The sequence below is a fragment of the Struthio camelus genome, chromosome 15, assembly GCF_040807025.1.
Source record: "Struthio camelus isolate bStrCam1 chromosome 15, bStrCam1.hap1, whole genome shotgun sequence".
NCBI lineage: Eukaryota > Metazoa > Chordata > Aves > Struthioniformes > Struthionidae > Struthio > Struthio camelus.
Genome location: NC_090956.1, coordinates 20,590,490 through 20,612,380, shown reverse-complemented (window position 1 = coordinate 20,612,380; position 21,891 = coordinate 20,590,490). Strand labels below are relative to the sequence as shown.

At 49.1% G+C, this 21,891-nt stretch overlaps 1 protein-coding gene across 21 annotated transcripts in view; it reads left to right on the top strand.

Moving 5' to 3' along the window:
- LOC104142271 (ankyrin repeat and fibronectin type-III domain-containing protein 1) overlaps positions 1–21,891 on the top strand; it is a 348,255-nt gene that overhangs the window by 286,150 nt on the left and 40,214 nt on the right. For 11 of the 21 annotated variants that reach the window (XM_068908667.1, XM_068908666.1, XM_068908668.1 and 8 more), the window contains one exon: positions 11,143–11,271. The exons of 4 other annotated variants lie outside the window; for them this stretch is intronic. In XM_068908667.1, coding sequence (XP_068764768.1) covers positions 11,143–11,271 — 129 coding nt within the window. Of the gene's footprint in view, positions 1–1,795; positions 1,880–1,938; positions 2,157–2,211; positions 2,392–11,142; positions 11,272–21,891 lie in introns of those variants that run through there. 6 more of the 21 variants (XM_068908678.1, XM_068908684.1, XM_068908685.1 and 3 more) reach the window with 6 other exon arrangements.

Genomic DNA, 21,891 nt, shown 5'->3' with positions numbered 1-21,891 from the left:
AGGTTTCCCAGAGAGGTTGTGGAGTCTCCATCCTTGAAGACTGGACAGAGTCCTGAGCAACCTGCTCTAGGTGACCCTGCTTGAGCAGGGGGGTTGGACTAGATGATCTCTAAAGGTCCCTTCCAACCTCAACCATTCTGTGATTCACCTAACCTTCGTACGTTGTGCACCTGACAAGGTGACAAGTATGTGACCATACTCTATCCCAGAAAAGTTTGACTGATTAGGTACAACAGAATTTATTATTTGCTCATACCGTGGCTGGCCACAACTGCTCTGTCTACCTGTCTAATCTATCCTGAGCTCATCACCAAGGTAAATGAGTGCCTGTTCCGACTGATGTGCTCAGCACCATGATACTCAAGGAGGAGAGTCTCCGAATGTAATAGCCTGCAGGCAGACCTTAGGCTATAATGTCATCACATCTCACAAGCTGCTTATGATTGAGTCAGGGCAAGAAGTGGGACACTGAAGTAGCGAAGGAAACCCAGGTACTTGAAGAAACTGTGCTGATTAGTTCCTCTCCCTGTGTTGCTGCTGAGCCAGTGCCCTAGCCCAGCAGTGTGGCTGTTGCGCTGAAAAAGGCTCTGTTGTTCAGATGAGAAACCAAAACCTGAGGACCTGACTGGCCTTATCAGATGCTCTCTGGGTGGAAGTGGAAACCCATGAGTGTTCATGTGCCGTTTCCTTGCATAAGTCAACTTGCTGCTGTTTTGGTTGAACAACTGTTATGTTCTGGCAGGAATGAACCCAAGTTTCCCATATCCAGCCCTGGGCTGCATATCTCATACAAATGAGTGAGGGTTCATTAGCAGAAGTTTTGGGTGTGTAACCTTAGCACGCAATGCTGGCTCCGGGCAGTAAGTATCTATCCACAAAGGTACAGGAGGAGCACATTGAGAGCAGGCTCCCGGTATGGGGTTCTCAGCACCTCCTGCCTACCTGGATGGAGCTTAGGTGCATAGTGTCCACTTTGGATTTAGGATGTCCCCCCAGGCAGGGTCCCTTACCTACAGAGGAACCTCTCTGTGCATGTCACCTGGTTGCCCAAAACTGCACCTGAAGAGCTTGGTCCGTGGCCTGTGGACCCCAGACATCAGACATTGTTCATGGCAACAGGGGATTTAAAAGGTTAAACGTGAGGTCTCCAAGGGCAATGGAGCACGTGATTGTCTACAGCACACCAGATTCCCAGCTCTGTCACCCATGGGCCTACAGAGATTGGAGACCATTGGCCAAAGCCACCTCCAGTTTGTGTCTTACTGGGCCACCAGGGCAGCAAAGGCAGGAAAGCCTGGCAGTGTGGGTGGGCTCTCAGGTGCTGCTTTTTGCAAAGCTACTGTGGAGACCCCAGAAGTTTTGGTGGGCATCAGGGCAGTTTTCGATGGGGTAGGGATCATTCCCATCTCTGCTTTCTCCCCTTCTGCAATAGGGAAACTGATCCCAAAGTGGGTCTGTGCAGGGTGGGAGAGACTCATGGTGTCATCTGGAGACACGAGCGTGACAGCAGGGTTTGGTGGCGCACTGGTTGAGCAAAAGCTGCAAGCCAGCAGCGGGGTCCCCGGGGCTGAGCCAAAGGTATTACTGGCTTCTGCCTAGCTCTTTTCCCTTCTGCTCAGAGCCCTGCACAATGACTTGTTGTTATGTAAAACACCAGTGAGAGTGAGAGAGACTGAGAGATTCTTTAGTGTCGGAATCTGAGTCACATGGGGTTGTTTTATTTCCCCCTCTGCTAATCTCGTTTCTATAGAAACAAGATTGAGAGCAAAAAAAAAAAAAGAGGAAAAGAAAAAAAGAAAAAAGAGCCAAGCACAGAGCAAGCGACAGTGAGAGAAACCTGAGGTGATGGGTGAGGGAAACAGAGGTGGTGGATGAGGAGGTAGGGCCAGCGAGTGCGGTGGGAGCAGGGGAAGCACCCGCGCAGGGCAGGGCTGTGGAGAGGCAGTGGCCGGGCGTTGCGGAGTGGGGCGATGGGCTGACGGAGGCTCTTTGCAGCGCGAGTGATTAGCTCTGATGGGAGCGTGCGTGTGATCGTGTGTGTGGAGGAGCTAGGGAAGGGGACAGGGACTCTTCCAAAGAAACACTGTCAGATGAGCTGCTCCTCCTGAGGAGGGAGATCAGGAGAGACGGAAGGGAAGGGACCTGAGGCTGCCCAGGTGAGTGAGCGTCGCCCTGTGCGGCTCTCCAGGCTGTTCTTCCCTGGGCATGGCATGGTGCGGATGCAGCCAGCTCACTTGGGGTCCTGCTCCCCACGCTGCTGCTTTGGGGACACCTTTCCTGAGCGTCACACTTGCTCTCAGAGCCAGCAATCGGGTGGTGAGCTGTGCCCAGGGTGAGCTGCCCTGTGGAGGCATGGGCATATAGAAAAGCATGTCGTACTGGAGCAGGCAGGTGAGTGGGGATTTGCCGGAGAGGCGTTTGTGTTTGACACTTGCCCAGAGGGTGGCTCTGTGTGTGTGGCTGTGTGTTATGTGCATGTTTCCTTTCCGAAGCCTAGGAAATGTTAAGCATTCTCCCTAACGGCTACCGTCCGCTTGGGAAGCACCTTTCCAGCTTTAATTCCTTTCCCCCTCTTTTATTGTGACTACACCCATGTAAATAAAATGCTTCAAGGAGCCAAAGTCTGCTGCTGCAAGGAACACAGTAAGCTGTGCTCTTTCCCATCTCTGCCTACCCAGAGGCAGCATCTGGCTTCCTTGTAGGTGGGATTTGTCTCCTCAAGTCTTGACACCAGGCTCTGGGCAGGCAATGCAGGGTGCCTGTGGGGATAAGCCCAGCTGGGAAGCTGGTTTTGCAATGACTATTCCCAAAGGGAGGAACAGCAAAATATGCTGCTGGTTTGTGTGCTGCAAAGTGCATGGGCTGCCCACAACCATCACATGAGCTTTTCTTGGGAGTTTCGCTTGCCTGTAGCTAATTCAAGAGGATATCAGCTGCCTTCCAGGAACTGGATTAGTTTATAACCATGCCCAAACATGTGCTAACTTCCGAGTCTCAGGCTAGTGAGTGCAACATGTGTAGGTTTTTCCTGCCTAGGCTAAGATGTCTCCTTATTTAGTGCATGCCTTTCTCTTGCCTTCGTGCATATGCATGTCCTGTGCTGAGGGACTTTGGCTCTCCTGGGTCAGCCCTTGGTGCAGGAGCGCTGCTGGCACTGACTCTCATGGTTGATGACATTAAGTGCATATGTATGCTGGCTGCTGCCTTTTAACCTCAGTCCTTCTGCAATGGCAGCACGGGGTGATGCTGGCTGTGCGGGCCCCAGTCTGCCTGGTAACACTGGCCATGGCATGGCTATTGCCTGTGTGGGTGCCAACAGGTCTTGCAATGCTGCATAAGCACACCAACTGGGTGAGACATTGCTTGAGCGCCTTGGCCTGGGTCACTGTAATGGCTGCAAATTGCTGAAATTTGTTACTTTCTGTGGAGGCAACTGGAGATGCTTCCCTCAAGGGCCACTGTAAAGGATGGTGGGGATAGCAGAGAAAGCTGGTGGATATGGTTCTGTTGGGATGGCTGGCAGAGTCTGCTGGGTAGCCTAGGAGTCATAAGCAGTTTGCTCTTTTATTGGATTTGTTGGGATTTCACTTGTCATGACTTTCCTTTCCCTGTCCAGCAAGGGGGAACCTGTCTCTGAAAGACTCACTGTGACATTCCAAACCCCCAGGCCAGATTTATGCCTAGTGTAAAACTAGCGAAGCTGAGAGGGATGAATTGGGCCCTGTGTATTTTTATTCTAACTCAGCTTTGTGAAATGTCATTGCTCATCCGTTCACTCGGCCAGCAAGGGGGTGGAACGGGGCGTTTCAGATTGTTGTTGTCCTCATGGTAAAGGGCAGCTGAGTAGATTTTTGTGCTGGGACGCTGCATCTTGTGATGATTCAGCAAGCTGCTCTGAGTTGATGGCAGGACCAGAGGCGAGGTGCCAGGTTGCCAGCCAGCTTTGTTTCCACTCTTCCTGCATTCTTGCTGCCTCGGTGCATTGGGGACTTTGGGAGTCATGTGTGCTGGGGGTTAGACCTTCAGAAAACTTGTCTGGTTAAAGGGTGAAGCTTTTTGATGTGGGCACTGAATTGGTGTCATGCAATGTGTTTGGGAGAGGAGCTGGAGCCTGGAAACATAGCTGGTGTGGAAACTCAGCTGCTTGCTGAAGCTGGGAGACTTCCCTTTTAGCTTGGAAGGGCTCTGGCTGGAGGAAAGGTTTGAGAGTGCCTATCTGAGCACCCTACGTACATGCTGATTAAATTCACTATGGAGTCATTGACACAAATCAGGGCTGGAAACTGCCTGTGTTTAAAAAAATACAGCAGTGTCTCTATCTCCCTTAGTAGCAGGGTCTGCATCCAGCTGCCCCTATCTCCTCTGTATTTGTCACAAGGACTGGGCTCTGGTGCTGATGTGGAGAGGGTGTTTGCTGTGCCAAGTCCTGCCGTCTCCACATATGCATGAAGCTGTGGTTTTATCTGGGAGAAATAATGTAATGTCTTTGCTCCCCCTGCCTCACGCTGCTGACAGTGGTGTTCCTGTATGCCCAGTACGTTCTCTGCTAGCTCTAGCAGAGACATTGAGATGTTTTGAAGGAAGGGATGAGCCGTGGTACTCAATAGGTAGTGTTGCAAGAGTCTCCAGGGCCAATAATTATTTCTGGGGAAAAGATGCTGTGTTCTGACTTAAATGCTGACTATGAACATGTGTAATCTGGCTGACAGATGGCAAGTCATAGAGGTGTGATTTATGATACAGCACGGTAGCTGAACAACCTTCTCTCGTTGTCAGGAGACGATTCTTTCAATTGCTGTGGCTGATGTTTCAATTTATGGCTTTCCTTGTGTGTCCCCTGCTTCTCTGCAGCATGCAGGGAACTGCTGAGAAACCTTGGCAGGTGCAGAAGGGGCAGGCAAGGCCTGTCAAACTCAGTGCTGTGCTGCTGGCAGAGCAAGACTCTTGAGCTGCAACGATCTTACTGCATTTGCCTAGCCTGTGGAAGTGATAAGGGTGGAAAAGCAAAAATTGGGGCTTCTCCTAGGTAAGCCTTCTACAGCCTTCCCCTTCAGGCAATGCCCACCTGCCCTGTGGTGGACTCTGACCAGCTGCGTGCCACTGGGACCTGTTCATGTCCTGCTCATCTGCTTGAGTGGCATTCCTGCCATCCGTGAGGCTCTGAGCCTACAACCCATCTGAGAGCAAGACGGAGAGCCATCCAGGCAGAGTTACAGCACCATTAACACTAAGCTGCTCAGGGAGATGCTGTTTCCTCGTATGCAGTGGATGAGGTGCCCTTAAAGCCTGATCATGTATGCATCTCTTTTGAGACTTTGAGGTTGCATATCAGGATGCCACCTTGGTCATGGAGGTGGCAGGGTCCAGAGCTGGAACAAAGCAGGTTTAGAGAAAGCTGCCATAGTACAGCTTCATTTGAGATCCCGCGTTCTTTGTTTCTCTGCTCTTGGGTTGTCTTCTCCCAAGGCCCGCTCTGGTGTCAGGCATACTAGCGCTGACAGGAAAAGGCAAGAAAATATTGCTGCCCAGTGAGAGCAGTGAAGTGCACATGAGGATGGTTGCTAACAGCTGTGGAAGGACAAGACTTACTTGCATTGCTGCTCTGTGCCTCAATTTCCCTGTGTTTACCTTAAAGGCCAGTGTTAGGGCCCTTTCAGTTTTATAGGGGCGTTGATGAATGCTTGGAAAGCACCAGGAAAATAAAAATGCGATTAAAGCAGTGTCCTCTCTTTCTCTTGGAGAGAGAGGAGCAGGCTCACCTTGTGCTGCAAGGTAGTATCATTGGGAGTCAATACAAAGCCCCCAGACATGATGCCCAGCACAGAAACACAGGAGCATCCCAACCTCACTGAGGAACTGGAGGACCTCCAACAACAAGAGGCTCAGGAAAGTTGACCCACAAGTGGACAGTCTGCGTGGCAGGAAAGAGGCTGTCATGGAGGAGCTGCCTTTGGACCAGCTCTGCCTTGGTGGCTGGTTGGGGCTGCCAGGATGTGCGTGGGGCGAGGGAAGGGAGGTGGAGCAGTCTGCCTGATTCAGGCTGCGTTTGTCTGCATGCCATCAGAGTAGAGCAGGTATGATTCATTCCCTGTTCTGCAGTACAGTTTATGTAAAGCAGCACTGTATAAATAGCCAGATGATACTATAATGTGCTCCTGGCTTTCTTGTTAAAAAAGAAAGCAAATCCTCTTCTGGAGCTTTTGAGTCCAGCATAGTTAAGAGGAGGCTAGTTTGTATTGGCACGAGAGGAGACCTTCTGCCAGTGCTGTACTGAGGATGGGAGAGTTCCTAACGACACTTAAGGAGGAGGTAGAAACCCATCAGAGAGTGGTCGCAGCCTAGTCTTTAACCTCTCTATTAGCAGTTAGATATGGTGGATCCTGGTCTGATGAACTGCTGTGCCAGGCTGGAGGGCAGGTAGGCTGGAAGATTGGGCTGGAGAATGAAAGTGATACCGAACAGCTTGAGATATGTGTTCACCTTCTAGGTCATGCATACCCTCCTTCATGTTCCCTGGGTCAGGCAGATTTAAATACCAGGTAGCATAAGCTGGAGAACATCGCGCTCAACCTGCTGGAAGGAGCCCAGCACCTTGTATTTGTCCATACGCCTTTCCAAAGGGCTTGCTGCCTTGGTTTGGAGACCCAAGAGCTGGGGCCTCTGTTCCTTCCCTTGGCTATGTGACTTAAACGCCTTTGTGGAGCCAGACTGTGCATTTATTTCTACCTTGGATTTGCCTGAGTTGAGGCACTTGAACCCACAGTCGTACTAACCAACAAAGCAGCAAAAAAGCCCAGTGAATTCTGAGCTTTGAGTGCAAAGGCAGAGGAAATCACTATGAGGCCATGTGGGGCCATGCCACCACCGGCTGCGCGAGGGGAGCCTGTCAGTGCCTACCCCTCCCAAATCACAGGACCTGCACCTCACTCCAACTTTCAGCGCATGCAACCCGTCCTGTCCAGGTCTCTGGCTCCCAGAGCACACCCCAGGGTGCTTCTCCCAGCCCTGCCAGCACACCCTGCTCTAGATTGATCCCTGCTTCTTGGGAAGATGAATTCTCCTTTTGGGCCATTCTCCAGTTTGGGCCACAGCTTAGGCAGCTGCCTTTATTTAAAAGGCTCAGAGGGAATTTTGGAGGAGTAGGGCCCAGAACTGGAAAAGAAATGCAAGAAGAAAATCAAAGCAGGCAGGATGGGCCAGCCTGTACATCCCAGCCAGGTCCCTCTGCATCCCAGCCTGGCAGTGCCCTCTGGCCTGGGAGCCCATGATGGGATCTTCAGTGGGGCACAGGATCTCTGCTACCCTGTTTTCAGTGAATTCTTCTCTTTCCTAGCTGCACATTGCTCACTGTATTTAAATGAAAGCACAACTTTGATTCCTTGTTTTCTCCACAAGCTACTCAGAGTCCTTTTGGCATGTAACCCTATTTTCCCCACATCAGGTCTTCTTGGCAAATGCTGTTGGGTCTCTCAAGTGGTTATTCCGTCCCTGCTAGGGTGAGGTGTATGTTTTGGGGTAAATCTCTTGAAGTGTATAATTTTCCATGCTTTGTTGCTCATAAAAAGCATGTAACTGCACATGCCTTTTGGGTAACCTCACAGCCTCCAGCACCTTCCCACCTTTTGTTAGATGCTGTGAACACTTACCCTGCACAGACTGGAAGGAAGACATAGGAACAAGACGCTTGCTCAGCTGGATGGAAGGCTGCCTTCCTGCATCCATGCAACCAGTTTCAGATTTCCTGAGCCTAACTCCATGTCCATGCTCCACAGGTGAAAGCCTCTGGGGGATGGTTTGAAATGGGTGGCTGAGAAAGCTGGGCGAAGTTGCAGGGTGCCCTGCGGAAACAGGCTGAGAACAGAAGGAAAACAGCAAATGGTTCTTTGGGCAGTTCCCAGATCTCATGAGATTAACACCTCAGGTTTCTTGGTAGCATAGCTGCTGGAGATGGAGCCCTCTCCCACAGAGAATGGTAGGAGCACTGTTCCTGGGGAGATTTAAAACTGGGCAGCTTTAGGATAGCAGTATGGGGAACATTTGGATGCTGGCAAGGAGATGCCTTAGGTAGCCAGCAGCATCGTTTTCCCCACCTCCAGGGTTCTGTGAGCCCCATCCCTAGCTGCTGAGTGCTCCCAGACAAGCCGGCGACTCCTGCTCACCACAGGGGCTGTGGGGTCCGGGCTGCGTGGTGCCAGGGGCTGGCTGGAGCAGAGGAAAGGGCGGGAGAGGAGGAAAAGCTGGCACAGCAGCTTGGCGCTTTCTTTGGGCAGCACCAGGGAAACATACAACTGTGGGATAAATCAGCACAGCGCCCAAGGCCAGTGGGGAGAGTTGTGTCTGCTCACACTAGTTCTGAACTCAGTCCCAGATGCCTGGACTCTGAAGGCCAGCACCACTCAGCCTTGTAGCTGGGCTGGCTCTATCCTTCCAGACTTTGAAGGCAAAAACTGCCTCAGAGATGAGAGATCAGTATACCGTGCCTTGTTTAACTGAAATACTATTCATTACAGCTTGAGCTTTGACATGGAATCAAAGGAGAGACTTGATGGCAGGGATGGTGTTTGTGCAGTGGGCTCTGCTAGATGGGCTTTAACAAGACATTTAAATTGTTCCTATTCTAATGTCGTTTCCTCCAGCTCTGAAAGGGAGAAAACTGAGCTTCGGGTTTCTTGTTGTTTTTTTTTTAAAGACAAACCTCATCCTTTACATCAAAGTGATTTTTTTTTTTAAGAATGTAAAGAATGACCCTGGAAGGTCTGACCGCCTCTTTCCCAGTGATCTTAGAGACGAGAACCCTCTCCAGAAAGCTGTCTCCACCCTGTCCCAAGCAACAGCAATTCATAAGCTGAAAAATAAATCAATAACCAGAGTTAATGAATTGAAGATGTCTGTGTTTAAAATGTATCAGGAAAAGAAATTGCTAGCTGTTCGTGGTTTATTTAATTATTGTAAGGAAAGGCGGGGAGCTCTTGTTTCTGAGAAATACCTTCCTTTTATTTTTGAGGTATTTTGTTTGGTTGAGGTCAGTCAAGAGAAGTATTGGCTTTAGCAATACATATACGTTGACTGGTGGCAGTGCCAGGTAAGCGGTTTGGTGTTTTCTTCTCCTCACTGTTGAAACGCATGGAGGTAGCGCTTATTCAGACATGTCAAATAGTTGGGGTCTCAGTGTAGAGCTGTTTGTGCCTTTGCTGCTTGCCCCAGCTTCTCCACATTGATCTTTTGTCCAGTGTCGAGCGTTTTCTCTCTCCAGCCCAGGCTCTTGGAGCGCACACTGTCAAAAAACGTGGGGTGGCAAGAGCCCTGCAAAGCCTCAGGTGGCCACAATCCATCAGTGCCTCATGCAGTGCTCCTAGTAGCTTTTAATTCCCGCTGTCGGAGAAGTTGAGACTAATGGTTAGGATATTGCAGGTCCCTTCCCAGTTGTGTCACTCATCTTTCCGGGACCCCGGCAAATCACTTTACTTCTGTTCCCTCTTCTGTCCAGACTGAGCCCTGTGTGGTTGGGGTTTGCTGGTAGTGGGTGTATGTGCAGGGATCTCGGCAAGCTGGACCAGGACGCTGAGGGTAGCGGCCTGAGTGTCCTGCTCCCCAGCAATAAGCCGTTCTGCAGCAGGAATTTGATTCTGTTTTACAGCTGTAGGCACCACTGTCCTCAAATTCTGCCTTCCAGCCTACCTGGGCAATCCCGAGAGCACAGTGGCATGGATCAGGCACAACTCCCAGCTACGTGAACTTCTAGAGCTGGAAGGTACCTTAGTAGTATCCTGAAAATGGGCAAGCACAGATGGGAGGCAGGTCAGGCCCATCACAGGCCCACAAGGAGGAAAAAGCAGTAGAAGTGCCAGCATGAGTCATAGAGCTGGCAAACCAAAGCAATGCCATTCAGCCAGCATCATGTGCCCAAGCACAGGAGTATTTGCTGTCAAAGCATCAATGAAACACACAGGGTGTCCCATACTCCCAAAGCGAACTGCAGACTCAAGGGGCCTTCCCTTGTTTTCGCCACCTCTCCTCCAGTGTTTGCCATCTTTTCTCTGCTCCCCATGAATTAGCAGCAGGGACAGTTTGTGGTACTGGGGGTTCTAGCTGCAAGCGTGGAGGTTGCTGGCAGCCAGCAGGGAGCAGATACCAGTGTCTCCACATGGCACAGAGAGAAAGCAGGAGGGCTGCAGCCTTTGCAGAGGCTGGCGTGACCTGAGAGGAAGGCAAACAGGTGTATCTCCAAGCCAGTTTTCTGAGTGCCACAAGGATGAGAGACAGTGCCAGCTGTGCCATGGTACCAGCGCTTCTGTTCTGCACAGAGTTGTGATGGAAGGGGTGATTTGTAGCTTAGCCCAGAAGCCTGCCGGATGCTCTTCTCTCCAATTCTGGGGTATTCAGAACGATGTTGGGGCTTCTCATCCAGGCATTAAGAGACTTTGTGAGTACAAATGGGTCCTGAGCTTGAACTCATTTGCAGACACGTGTTGTTTCCTCTTCCAAAACATCTCTGACGTAGACTGATTTCCATATCATTCTTTGACATAAAAACCATCTCAGTGCTTCAAATCCCTGGCTAGGGGTTCACAGGGGCTCTCAGATTTTTTGTGAATGAGTGGGTGGCTGTGACAGAAGTCCCTCCTTCCTGCCTTTTCTTCTCTCTGTCAATGCTTCTTTGGCTTTCTGGTTCCTTCTCTAAGCAGGTAGGCAGAGGGTGCTGGGAAGAAGTTGAAGCAGCCTGCATCTCTCCAGCTTTGGCCATCACCGGTTGGCATTTAAGCAAAAGCATTTAACCTGTAGAGGTGTTTCTGCTACAGCAGGAAGCAGGACTGGAAACCATCTTGGAAACTCACTTTGCCAGACTTGCAGATTCCCTGTTTAGGTCATGATGGGGAACTTATCCGCTCCAATGAGCAGTTTTGCTAACAGCATCCTGTGGACCTGCGCAGGTCCTGGCCTGTTGATGTGACACTAAACCTGTTTGCTTCTCTGCACCTTCCTCTTGAGGCTTCTGTAGCTTTGTCCAGATGCTGCTCTTGGAGCCACCTCCTGCTGCTGCCCCTTTTAGCTCTGAGCGTCAGTTGGCTTTCTGCCATGATCCTGCCTCTGGGAGCCAAGGTGCTTCAGTGACATTAATGCCTTTCCTCTCCCCTTCCCCAGGTCGGAAAGCAGCCTCTCTAAGTTTGCCCACCGCTTGTCGGTTAAGCAGAAGCAGGAGAAGAGAAGGAAAGCTGAGTATGTCTCGGCCGAGCTGTCTGCCTTCCGGCCCAGGTCTCTGAGCATTGAATGGTAAGAGCTGCAGAACAGAGCTGGGGGAAAGGAGCTTCTGGCTTTCCTATTCCCTCTTCTGTCCCCTGTCCCCACCACTGCCACTCTCATTCCTGTCCCGTGAACGTCCAGCGGGGCAGTGCCTGTTCAGACTCCTCTGTCTGCTACAAAAGCCTTTGCCAGGGAATGAAGCCAAGAAATTCCCCCCCTCCATCCCAGTACAGGAAGCAGAGGGGAGCCCCTAATGGGCTCCTTCCTTGTGGGGTTAAAGAAGACCCTGTGAATTTGACTCCTGCTTGAGCAGCAAGTGTCTTTTGGGGCTCATGCCTGAGGTGGACATGAGTGTCAGCTGTGCCAGAGCACTGCGACTTTGGAGAAATCACTCTCAGGGGCTCTGCATGAATAAACAAACTCTGTGCTGTTGCACAACCCAGCTGCCAGTCCTGATTGCCCTGTGGCCAGGGGCCAGAGAGAGACTCGCAAGAGCCAGCCTAGGCATCAGCAGGCTTGGGCAGACCTCTGATGCCTTCCTGGAGTTCTGCAGGGAGCAAAGGCACCCCGGGCTCTTTTTGCATCACTCCTCCCTCCTTCATTTCACACCCCATGCTCTTTAGGAGCTGCCAAAGGATCCATCCAGTCAGCACCTCACTGCTGAACACACTTCCTTTAGAGAAACTAGAGCTGACAGCCATGGCAGGAGGCAGTATGGCCTGATGGTTGCAGGCTGGTACTGGAAATCAGGAGCTGCAGGGAGTCCCCTAGCTTGCTCTGTGCCCTTGGGTAAGTGGCATGACGGTGCAATGCCTCCCGCAGTGTGAGTCACCTTCTTCTAAAATGGGGGCAGCAATACTCACCCAGCCCTGAGATGTAAAGCACTCTCTAGTTCCCTGGTATTGCTGCTTGTGGTGGTGGTTTATGGCATAGGCGTGACCCACAGCACCCGCAGGGCCCCTCACACTGAGCTTTATTCTCAAACTACAGTCCCTGCATGAGCAGAGAATAATTTATCCTTGGTTTCTAAGCTCTGATGCAACAGCCTTGGAACCAGATCACAGTCAATCCTCTCAGTATTAGAGGTGACCTGCTAAGGATATTTAAAAGAACTGGAAATTGCATTGCTTTCAACTTCCTTAGATGGATAAAGGAGGGTGAACTTAAAAAAAAAAATCCTTAGAAATTACAAGAATGTCGAGTTTGGTTTTCGTTTTCTCTGCTTTTTTTGGAGATCTTTCTGGCATTTATTATAAGTTCTAACACTTAACTGAATGCTTGAGGATATGGAGTCCTTCTCAAAAGCTTCCTCTATCTGTGATGCTAGTTAGGACTCAAAGTTAAATAGGTATTAATAAAGTCAGACAAAGAATTTAAACTATTTGGTGACAAATTGGTTTCTTCTCCAGTTGCACAACTTCAACTTCCTTCTCTTTGCTGAAACAATGACATCGGAAAAGCTGTTCTTCAATTACTGTGAATCTTCCAAATAGACAAATATGTGGATTTATAATAAACCAAACAGGAAAACAAACAAAGAACTCATGCAAAACAAACAACATTTCTCTTTATTCATCATGAAGGAGCAAAAAAAGACAGTAAATCTCTTTTCTCCCTTTAAATGCCTCTTTGAACCCCCAGTTCCCATGTTAGCCTTGCTATGTCAAGGTATATTTGTGGTATATTTTAGCTTACTCTGTAACATTTTCCTCAGGGAAACCATCTGTCTTGTATTAGTTTGCAAAGCACCTTGTACAGTAATGACACTGTAGCAATAGCAAATGATGCGATTTTATGGGGTTTTTTTGTAAGCCAGCCCGGAAATTAGTTCTTAGGACAAATCATCTTTGACTTTGGCTTGCCAAATGCAATCTCTTTGGAGACTCAAGGCTAGAAACTGTGAGGCCCAAAAGAGAAGTATCTTATGTTATCACTCTTGCAGGGAGATAGGCATGACTATCTGAGCCTGGTCTCCCCAGGAAAGAAATAGTTGTCTTACAGTCATGACTCTTCTCTGTAACTTGCAACAGCTTGAGCTAGATTAGATACCCCATCCATATGTAAGTGTGTGAGGAGTGCAAAGGGCATATTGTCCTCAGCTAGCCATGAAGTGAGCACATCGCCCATGGCTGAGACCACACGTGCCTGGATGCTGCTGTGCCAGCAGTGTGCCACTGCTGGAATGCACCGCCACGTCACATCAGCCCGCTCTGCCACTCACATCAGCGCTCCTGGACCCTGCAGTCACAGTGAGCCCAGGCTGGTTTAAGCTAGATTACTCAGGGGAGCTTTGCTCATTTGGCTCGTTGGGCCTAAATCGCTTAGGGAGCCTGCAGGCAGGGTGTTCAGCTGGCACACCTGAGGGTGGCAAGTCCAGCTGGGCCATGGTGACAAGGAGCCAGATTGGCACATAGCAAGTATAGGATCCTGTCCAAAGCCTGGTCCCTGACCATCTTAATATGTTTGGATCAGCTGCTAATCTTTTCCCTGTTGCCGTGGTTAAGCAGAAAACCCAGGAGCTGTAATAACTGTGTTGTTTCAATACAGGAATTTAATCTGTTTTTAAATGTACATAGCCAAATTTCCAAAGAGTAGCTTGGAACGTCTGCACACAAACCACAGAGCACTGACACCAGCGCAGCCTTCCCTACTAAAATGGGCACATTGCAAATACGTTTATACATGCAAAGCTTATAGCCTGAGTGCGAGTGCCAGAAATGCGTGTGTCTGTGGTCCACATATGCACATTTGCAGGCCAGGTCAAGGCACTTGGAGACTGTTGCCCATGCAGGACGAATGGCCTCTGCAGCCTGATTCTGCAAAGTGGATATTTGATCTTTTCCAGGGGTGAAATAGTCATTTCTCTGCGTTCCCATATGTCTTCAGGGATCTGTGTTCTTAGTAGCAGGATAGACCTCCTCACCAGTTAGTCACTCCAAACTGGTGGGCTGCACACATGTAAAGAGCCTTTGGAGCAGTGATTCTCTCTGTTCACTGATCACCCAGCACCTTGCATTGCAAGGTCCTGGACTGCAACCAGGGCTCCTGGGCACTATGGTCAACAAGAAGCGTGGTTTGTGCCACTGCGAATATACAAATGTCTAATTTAACTTCCAGAGCAAATACCAGAACGCATCAAATTGAGTTGTATTTATAAGCTTAACCCAAGGTCACAGGCTGCCTCATGTTTACCTGCTTCTGTAGAGAGGACAAATGTCCACGCTATGTATGATGGGGAGGTTTTCACACACCCCTAGTGGGCAGGAGGAGGATGGAAAACCAGTGAATTATGTTTTCCCAAATCTATTGTTTTTGCGAATCTTGCCCATCTAATCCCAAGGCTTGAAGGCAAGGAAAGGCTCAGAATCACAGAATCACAGAATCACAGAATCGTTTAGGTTGGAAGGGACCTCTGGAGATCATCTAGTCCAACCTCCCTGCTCCAGCAGGGTCACCTAGAGCATATTGCCCAGGATCACATCCAGACGGGTTTTGAATATCTCCAGCGAAGGAGACTCCACTACCTCTCTGGGCAACCTGTTCCAATGCTCAGTCACCCTCACAGTGAAGAAGTTTTTTCTCAGGTTCAGATGGAACTTCCTGTGGTTCAGTTTCTGCCCATTGCCTCTTGTCCAGCTCTTGAATGTGCTGTTACCTGTTGCTACTCTGATTGTGTTGCAAGGAGAAGGCAGTGATTACAAGAACAAAATCATCCGCACTGGTAGGTTTGAAAAGCTGGACGTCAGTTCAGTGGTGGGATCAGAGCTCAGATTAGTATTTTCTATTTGAAAACCCTTCTAAACCACCATCAGTCCAACCCCATGCATCTCTGCAAGAGTGGAAAGCATTCTTCCCTCTAATGCCCACATGGGAAAAATTGAGCCAAAGTTTCCCATTCATTCCAGGTTCTCAGCTAGGGTTAGATGGAGTTGTGATCAAAGAGAAGAAGCTGTACAGCATCACAGCATCTGCCTGACATTGCATCACCCATGTTCAGCAGTGCTAATGTGATGGGGACAGTAGATCTCTTAGCCTTCCTTTTGCCCATCTCCCTGTCTTTCCCTGCCCCTAAGGACACCTGTAAGCCCTGCTTTGTGGAGTCCCTGGGTGCTGGCACCTCTCTAGACTAGGAAATGCAGTTATTTACTGCAAATGTCTCAAGCTGCCTACCAAAAAGTTCATGGGTACTTCCAGCCACAGATCTCGCTGTCCGTATGCCTGTCCGAACACATCTCCCCCGTTTGTCAGCTGGGACACGGTCACAGGTCGTGTTTCTCTCTGGGCATAACGCATGCTTTATTCACACAGCACATGTTTATGTGCTCTACCAGGCAAGAGGAGCACAGTTGTGCTCCCAAGCTCAGCAAGAACTGAATGAAGTCTGGTTAGTTCCACTTATTAAAAAAAAATGTTGGGGGTGGGGGGAGGGAGAGAGGCAGGGAAAAAGTGAAGTACTGAGAAAACACTTATTTCATTCATATGTTGTTTACTGAAATAAATACTTCATTATTAGACATTTTTAGGCTATTTTTTTAAAAGCCAGCACCACAAAGTCCCCACTGTTAGGCCTATGAATATGCCATAGCACCTCAGACGATTGCTCTGCTGAGCTTGGTGTCTTGCTGCTAGCATGGCTCAAGGCCATGTAGCTGCACTGCAGCCGCATGCAGAAGAGCGTGGAGGGGAATAGCGCAAGGAGTGGCTTATCTCAAAGCTTTCACAGGCCTAGCGGAGAAACCTGGAAACTGTTTGTGTGCTTTCATATTGGAATGGTTTTCTATGATTCCTTTCTAGTCCTGGTTGCTGGAAGATGCACACTATGGCTAACTGAGGGCCAAGATGGTATGAGTTCCAAATAAGGCAAAAATTGGCAGTTACAGAATCACAGAATCATTTAGGTTGGAAGGGACCTCTGGAGATCATCTAGTCCAACCTCCCTGCTCTTCCAGTTGAGGAAGAGAAGGATTTGGGGTCTGTTTTTTTAAAGCTCTGCTTTCTGCTGGTTTGTGACACTGATCTACCTCCAAAGCCTAAATAGCAGGGGGGCGTGAAAGACAAAGGCACTCTTTATTTAAAGCTCAACGTCTTGTCCTGTTGGAATTAAGGATTAGAAAACTGACAGCTCCCTTGGAGATTTCCAGTTATCCTTACAGCAATCCCTTTGAGAAACACTAGTAACATCCTCCTCCCTGCCCTGCCCTTTTAAGGTGAAGGCAAAGATAGAGAGCTTCTTTTCCTTTTGTGTCACCTAAGATCTGACCATGTATATGTTTTCTCTTAAGTGATTCTTAATCAAATGGAAAGGCTCTGATCTGCTGTTTCTGTTTTCACTTGTGTATGAGGGGCTTGGGAAAGGTTCTGGATGCCTCTATCCCACCTTCAGACTCACTATGTTCCTCTCCAGGTCTGGCACTCACATGGAATTTCAGCCCTGTCAGGTTTGTCCTTCTGTCATTGATTTGTGTCTTCCTTTTCCATTCCTACATCTCATTCTGGTTTTCCTTCTTCCATTTGTTGCCCTGTGTTTGCCTTCTCCTCTGCTCTCATTTTTTCATACTCATCCCTTGCTGTCTAGCCTGTTTTTCCTCTCTGTTTTCTTCTTGTTTGTTTTTTTCTAATTGTTCCCCTTTTCAATTTGCACCCATCACATTTTTTGTGTCAGACAACCTCCCTGTAATCTTTTGTTAGAATAGCATATTCCCATGATGGTTCAATAAAAACACAGCGAACTCCTAGCTTCCCCGTTCGTTATCTCAGTTCTGCTCTTTGGCTGCCCACCACAAGCTGTTAAAGCAACACTGGCAGGAGAATGTTGTCTAGTGGTTAGACACACGAGGAGAGGAGCCAGCCAGCTTGGGTTCATTCCTGCCTGCGTGCTGTTTTGCTGTTTGACCCCTGACAAGTTGTTTAATCCCAGTTCTTCACTTCCCCTCTACTGAAAAGGAGGATACACAGAAACCTGGATGCTGAGCAGGTTTGAGGAGAGAGAATGCCAGCCCGGATAGGAAGGTGTGGAATGGTTTTCCTGTGATGTCCCAGCACTGGAGCTGGGTAAAATTGCTGATGGGCCTCTGTCTGAGCAGGACTGTGGTGTCAGGAAGGCAAGATCCTTCAGCCCCTGGAGCAGGGGACCTTTGCCTTTTGGCTGGTGAACATAGTCCTAGGTTCAGACACGTCTTGCTGCTCTTTGATGGGATCACTGCCTTGTCCCTGTGTGTGCTTCCAGAGCCCTTTGGGTTATCCAGCCTGCTTTAAGTGCAGTGTCTCCAAGTGCTCCCATTAGTGTTTTATCCCTGGCCTTAGCTCTTCTGGATACAGTCAGGTCCCTCATGCAAAGAAACAGCTCCAGGATTGTCAAGCTGACTGACATGCCAGAGGCAGTACACATGACTGTGCTATTATTATCCTGCTATTATTCTGCCCTGTGCTTCAGGTTGGTCATAAAGCAAAAGATTTTTAATGGAAGTGTTTTTATGGAAGTTATTTAAAATTTTATAATGCAATAGTATTTCTTCTTTGAGTTTAAGTGATCTCCTGCAGTATGGAAATTGTCCTAAAATTGCTGCTCAGTGCTGGTGCGTAAAAGTCAGGCCATGGAAATGCCTAGCATTGCCGGTGCACCACTCAGCCTGCTTCCACTGTTGCTGTGTGCTGATGTGTGAAGGCAAAGAGGATGACCTGTCCCTATCAGCAGGCTCCTTGCTTTCTGGCACCCAAATCCCACAGTCCTGGGTGGCTGCAGAGCACATAGGATGTGCTGAGTTGCTAGATGAGCTGTCTGACTGTTCCTGTGCCAGTGAAGTTGAAGTTTGCTACTGCAAATACTCACTGGGTGCCTTGTGTTATTTCCAACTTAATAGTCTATGGTCCTACAGGACTTTCCCAATATGACTCTTGGCTTGACAGTCATCTGTTTGCCAGGGAGGAATCAACACAAAGTGAATTGTCAGCAACTTTGTGGGAGCCAGAGAGCAGCAGCATCATAAGGGCAGAGGGCTCGGTGCTTCTCTGGGTTGCACAGTTATACTTGTCCTCCTCCTGACTTATGCTGCATATCCAAGAGGAGACTCAGATCCACTTCTCTTCCAAGCTGAGGAAACGTTTAGTCTGAGCAAGGAATAACTAGAGGGAAAGAACAGGCCTTGATCCTTTTCAGTAGAAAAGGAGGCAGAACGGTCAGGAGAGGTGTCAATATGACCGTGTGTGTCTGGGAGGTGTGAGGGCACATATATTAAACCTGTGAGCTGGAGAGATGCTCTTGGTAGGCTGAGAGATGCTTCTCTCTGGGCACCCAGACCCTGTGGCATTAATGATGTGGAGCATCCAGATTTCTGAAAGCTTTTGCCTCCCCGCTGCCAGTCTCAGCCATCATCTTCAATGAAATGCAGCCTCTGCTGGCTTGGTTGCGCTGAGGGCAGGTTTGGATGGGACAGGCACAGCGCTGAAAGGAAACCAGAGGCGCTTTGTCTCGACTGGGAGCACTTTAAGCCATCACTCAGGAACAATGGCCAAGCTATGGGGTCATTTGTTCTGGTATTTCAGCAGCTTCTCATAATTTATGGGATGTTTTGTTCTGCTGCTTGTCTTAGCTTCCCCCTCTCTACCCTCCCTGTCTCTCTCCCTTCTCCATTTCAAATCCTCCTCCCTCCCCCTCTCCCGCTCCCAATTCCCCTAATAACTGTGGAGCCTCTCTGCCGTATGAAGTAATGGTATCTGTGACTTATTGAATTAGCTGTATGGAACTGGGCTTTGACACTGCACTTGTGATCTGTTCAAGTGTACAGGCTGCTCTGGGGAGCCAGTGTGCTAATATATAGTAGGCCCCTGCCCAGGGGCTTTCGGCAGGCTGAACTTCCCTTGGCTTTTCAAATTAATGTTTCCTTCAGCAGGCAGCTCTGGATCAGGCCCCTAGAAAGAGGGTTTATGTGTGATAAATGTGGTCAAGAAGCACTGCAGTCCAGAAAACAAGGAGACCTCTGTTTGTGGAGACTCTCCTGTACAAGGGGTAGGAAGGGGAGCTTAGCTGCTGTCTTACTGTGCCACCATTCCCCTGCTGCCCACGGAGGACACCTTTTCCTGAGCGATGGGGGGGGGGGGGAGGGCAGCAGGAGAGGAACCCCAGAGCTTTCAGTGTTGAACTAGGCATCAGGGATGTGACCTGAATGCCTAGTTTTGTCCCAGGTGCCCTGTATGACCTTGGGATGGCCAAGGTCTGTGCACCTCAGTATATGTGGAGGAGCAGAAGTTGGCTCCGTCCCAAAGGCTGGTGTGGCGGTGATTCACCGGTGACTGGGAGGAACTTGCTGATGGGGAGGGAGAGGAGCAAGCCCTGGAAATATCTCCCTCAAAGTATGATTTGCCTTTAGGAAACCATTTGAAAGGAACAATTTATTTGAGGAAAATCACCTTTTATCTGTGTTGTCTGAGTCATCTGCAAACAGACAGAGGCTCAAATGTAATTGCTATTTTCAGTGACACAGATGCATTTGCTGCTGCTGATCCTTAGCCTGGAGATGTCTTCACAATTGCAGACAAGTTACAGACTGTGCAGCTCCACTTTTGTAGCCTTGTGCTTCCTGCAAAGAGCTGGGAATGCCCCCAGCCCTTGAGCACTTGTGGAAAATGAATGCAACATGGATGTCAGTTCAGTGATATCCGAATCTGCAAGGTCTATGTAAGCAGGTGCTGACTTCTGCTTTCCCCTCCTGAATCCATGAGCCTCCAGCAGCCTGGATTTTCTTGTCATCTGGGAAAATCAGCTCAGCTTGTGATTATGATGAGGTTGGAGAGTTATAAATTAGGAAAAGGCTAAGGACTCTCCACATGCAGTTGAGTGACCTGCTGTGGTAGGTGTTTTCTCCAGGCAACTCCAATGGTCTTGTGCTGTTGGCATCAGCCAAAGATCCAGCTTATACAAGCTGCTGCTGAGGAAATAGCTCTTCAACGGTTCTCAGCAAGGGAGAAAAAAAAAAGACTTCACATTTGTTTCTCGTGTCTCTTCAGCAGGAAAAATTAAGCCCTCTGGGGAAATGACAGAAGAAAACTTTTCAGAGAAGACTGATTTCTAGGCTATCCCTATTTGGGGCAAGAGTCTTTCGCAGGATCCCTTCCTCACTGAGAGCACAGGAAGAAACTATTATTCATTTCAAAAACAAGTGGAGGGGAAACAAGTTTTAAAACATGGCATCACTGTGTTGTTCCCGGCGCTTCCCCCTGCTGGTAGCTGACATTGCCAAGCTCTGATAGGAGGATTTCTCAATGCACCATATCCATTATCCTCAGTGCACTTTGATTTCTGTCAAATAACCCATTTGTCTGATTGATTTTGTTTTATTCTCATCACCTCTTTGACATTTCCCCTGGTCTGGCTCTGCAAAGCAGGATGGATATTTTGGTCCCTGCTGAGGAGTGTGGAAGATGTTCTTGGTCCTGCAGAATCTCCACTGTTCTTCTCTATGTATGTGTCCATGCCCAGAAGGTGCCAGTTGCCTGCATTTATATAGTAGTGTCCAGTGGGCAGTCCAACCCCCCCCCCACCGATTATTCTGGAGGAAAGTGCAGAAAGGCTACAATCCTTGGCCTGAAGGGGAAACCTTGTGGGTTTATGAATCTTAGGACTATAGTGTGAGTCAAGCCTTTCTTGACAGCTCCACATTTTGCTGGATCCTCCACACCAGCTGGTATTCCCATAGTGTCAGTGTGTTGGATTTGAGGGGGTGGTCTTAGCTCTCCCAGACCTTTCAGGCCACACACAAAAATCTCTCAGTATATTTCTTGTGGTGGGAATATTGAAAATAGTGCCTAGCTTCCTAGTGGTTGGGATTTCAGACTTGCAGACTCTGAAACTGGCTTATCCATGATCAGTTTTCACTTGAGGAAGGGCAATGCACATGACTAGTGTGTCTGGATCAACCCCAGCAAAACAGTCAGTCTGTCTCAGACTCTGAGCTGCCGGGTTGAACCCCCAGCCCTGGAGACAGCTTTACTCAGGGAGGAGAAGGGTTCCCTGGCCTTGCTGCTGGCACTACAAGGGCCACTGGGATCTGGAGATGCAGGATGATCAGTGCCTTTTGTTTCCAGATAGGCTATTAGACCCAGTCCTGACAGCCAGCAGTCTGAAGGTATTTGAGTACTTTTATTCCTCTCTTTTCCCTTAAATGGTGGTAGTCTCTGCTGCACAGATTTTCTGTGCTTCTCTGCCTCACTGATAGTTTCTTATGGACTGAGACAGTTCTGCCTGCCAGAGCTTCCGAGACCTCCTGTTCATCTTCCTGGAGAGCATGTCTCAGTGTCCAGTCAATATTGGACCAACTGGCTTGGATGCTGGCAGGATGGGCAGCACTCAGTGGGATGGCGAAATTGCAGATAAGAGTCAGTCGAGGACACTGGGACCCCAAGGACCAGGTTGTGTGGTGTGTTGAGATCTCTGTCCAGCTTTTCTTGAAACTTTCCTGCCCTCTGCAAGCTCACTCTTCCCCATCATTGTGCTTCACACTCATCCCTCCTATTCACCTTTCTTCTGCTAAGTCTCTTGCTTTCCAGAGGAGGTTTGTAAGACCAAGTGAACTTAGTGTCTGCTGAGCCTCATTCACACTGGTGGTTAGGGAGAAGTAGTGATGTTCCCCTCCTCTCCTTACTTCCAAAGTTCCT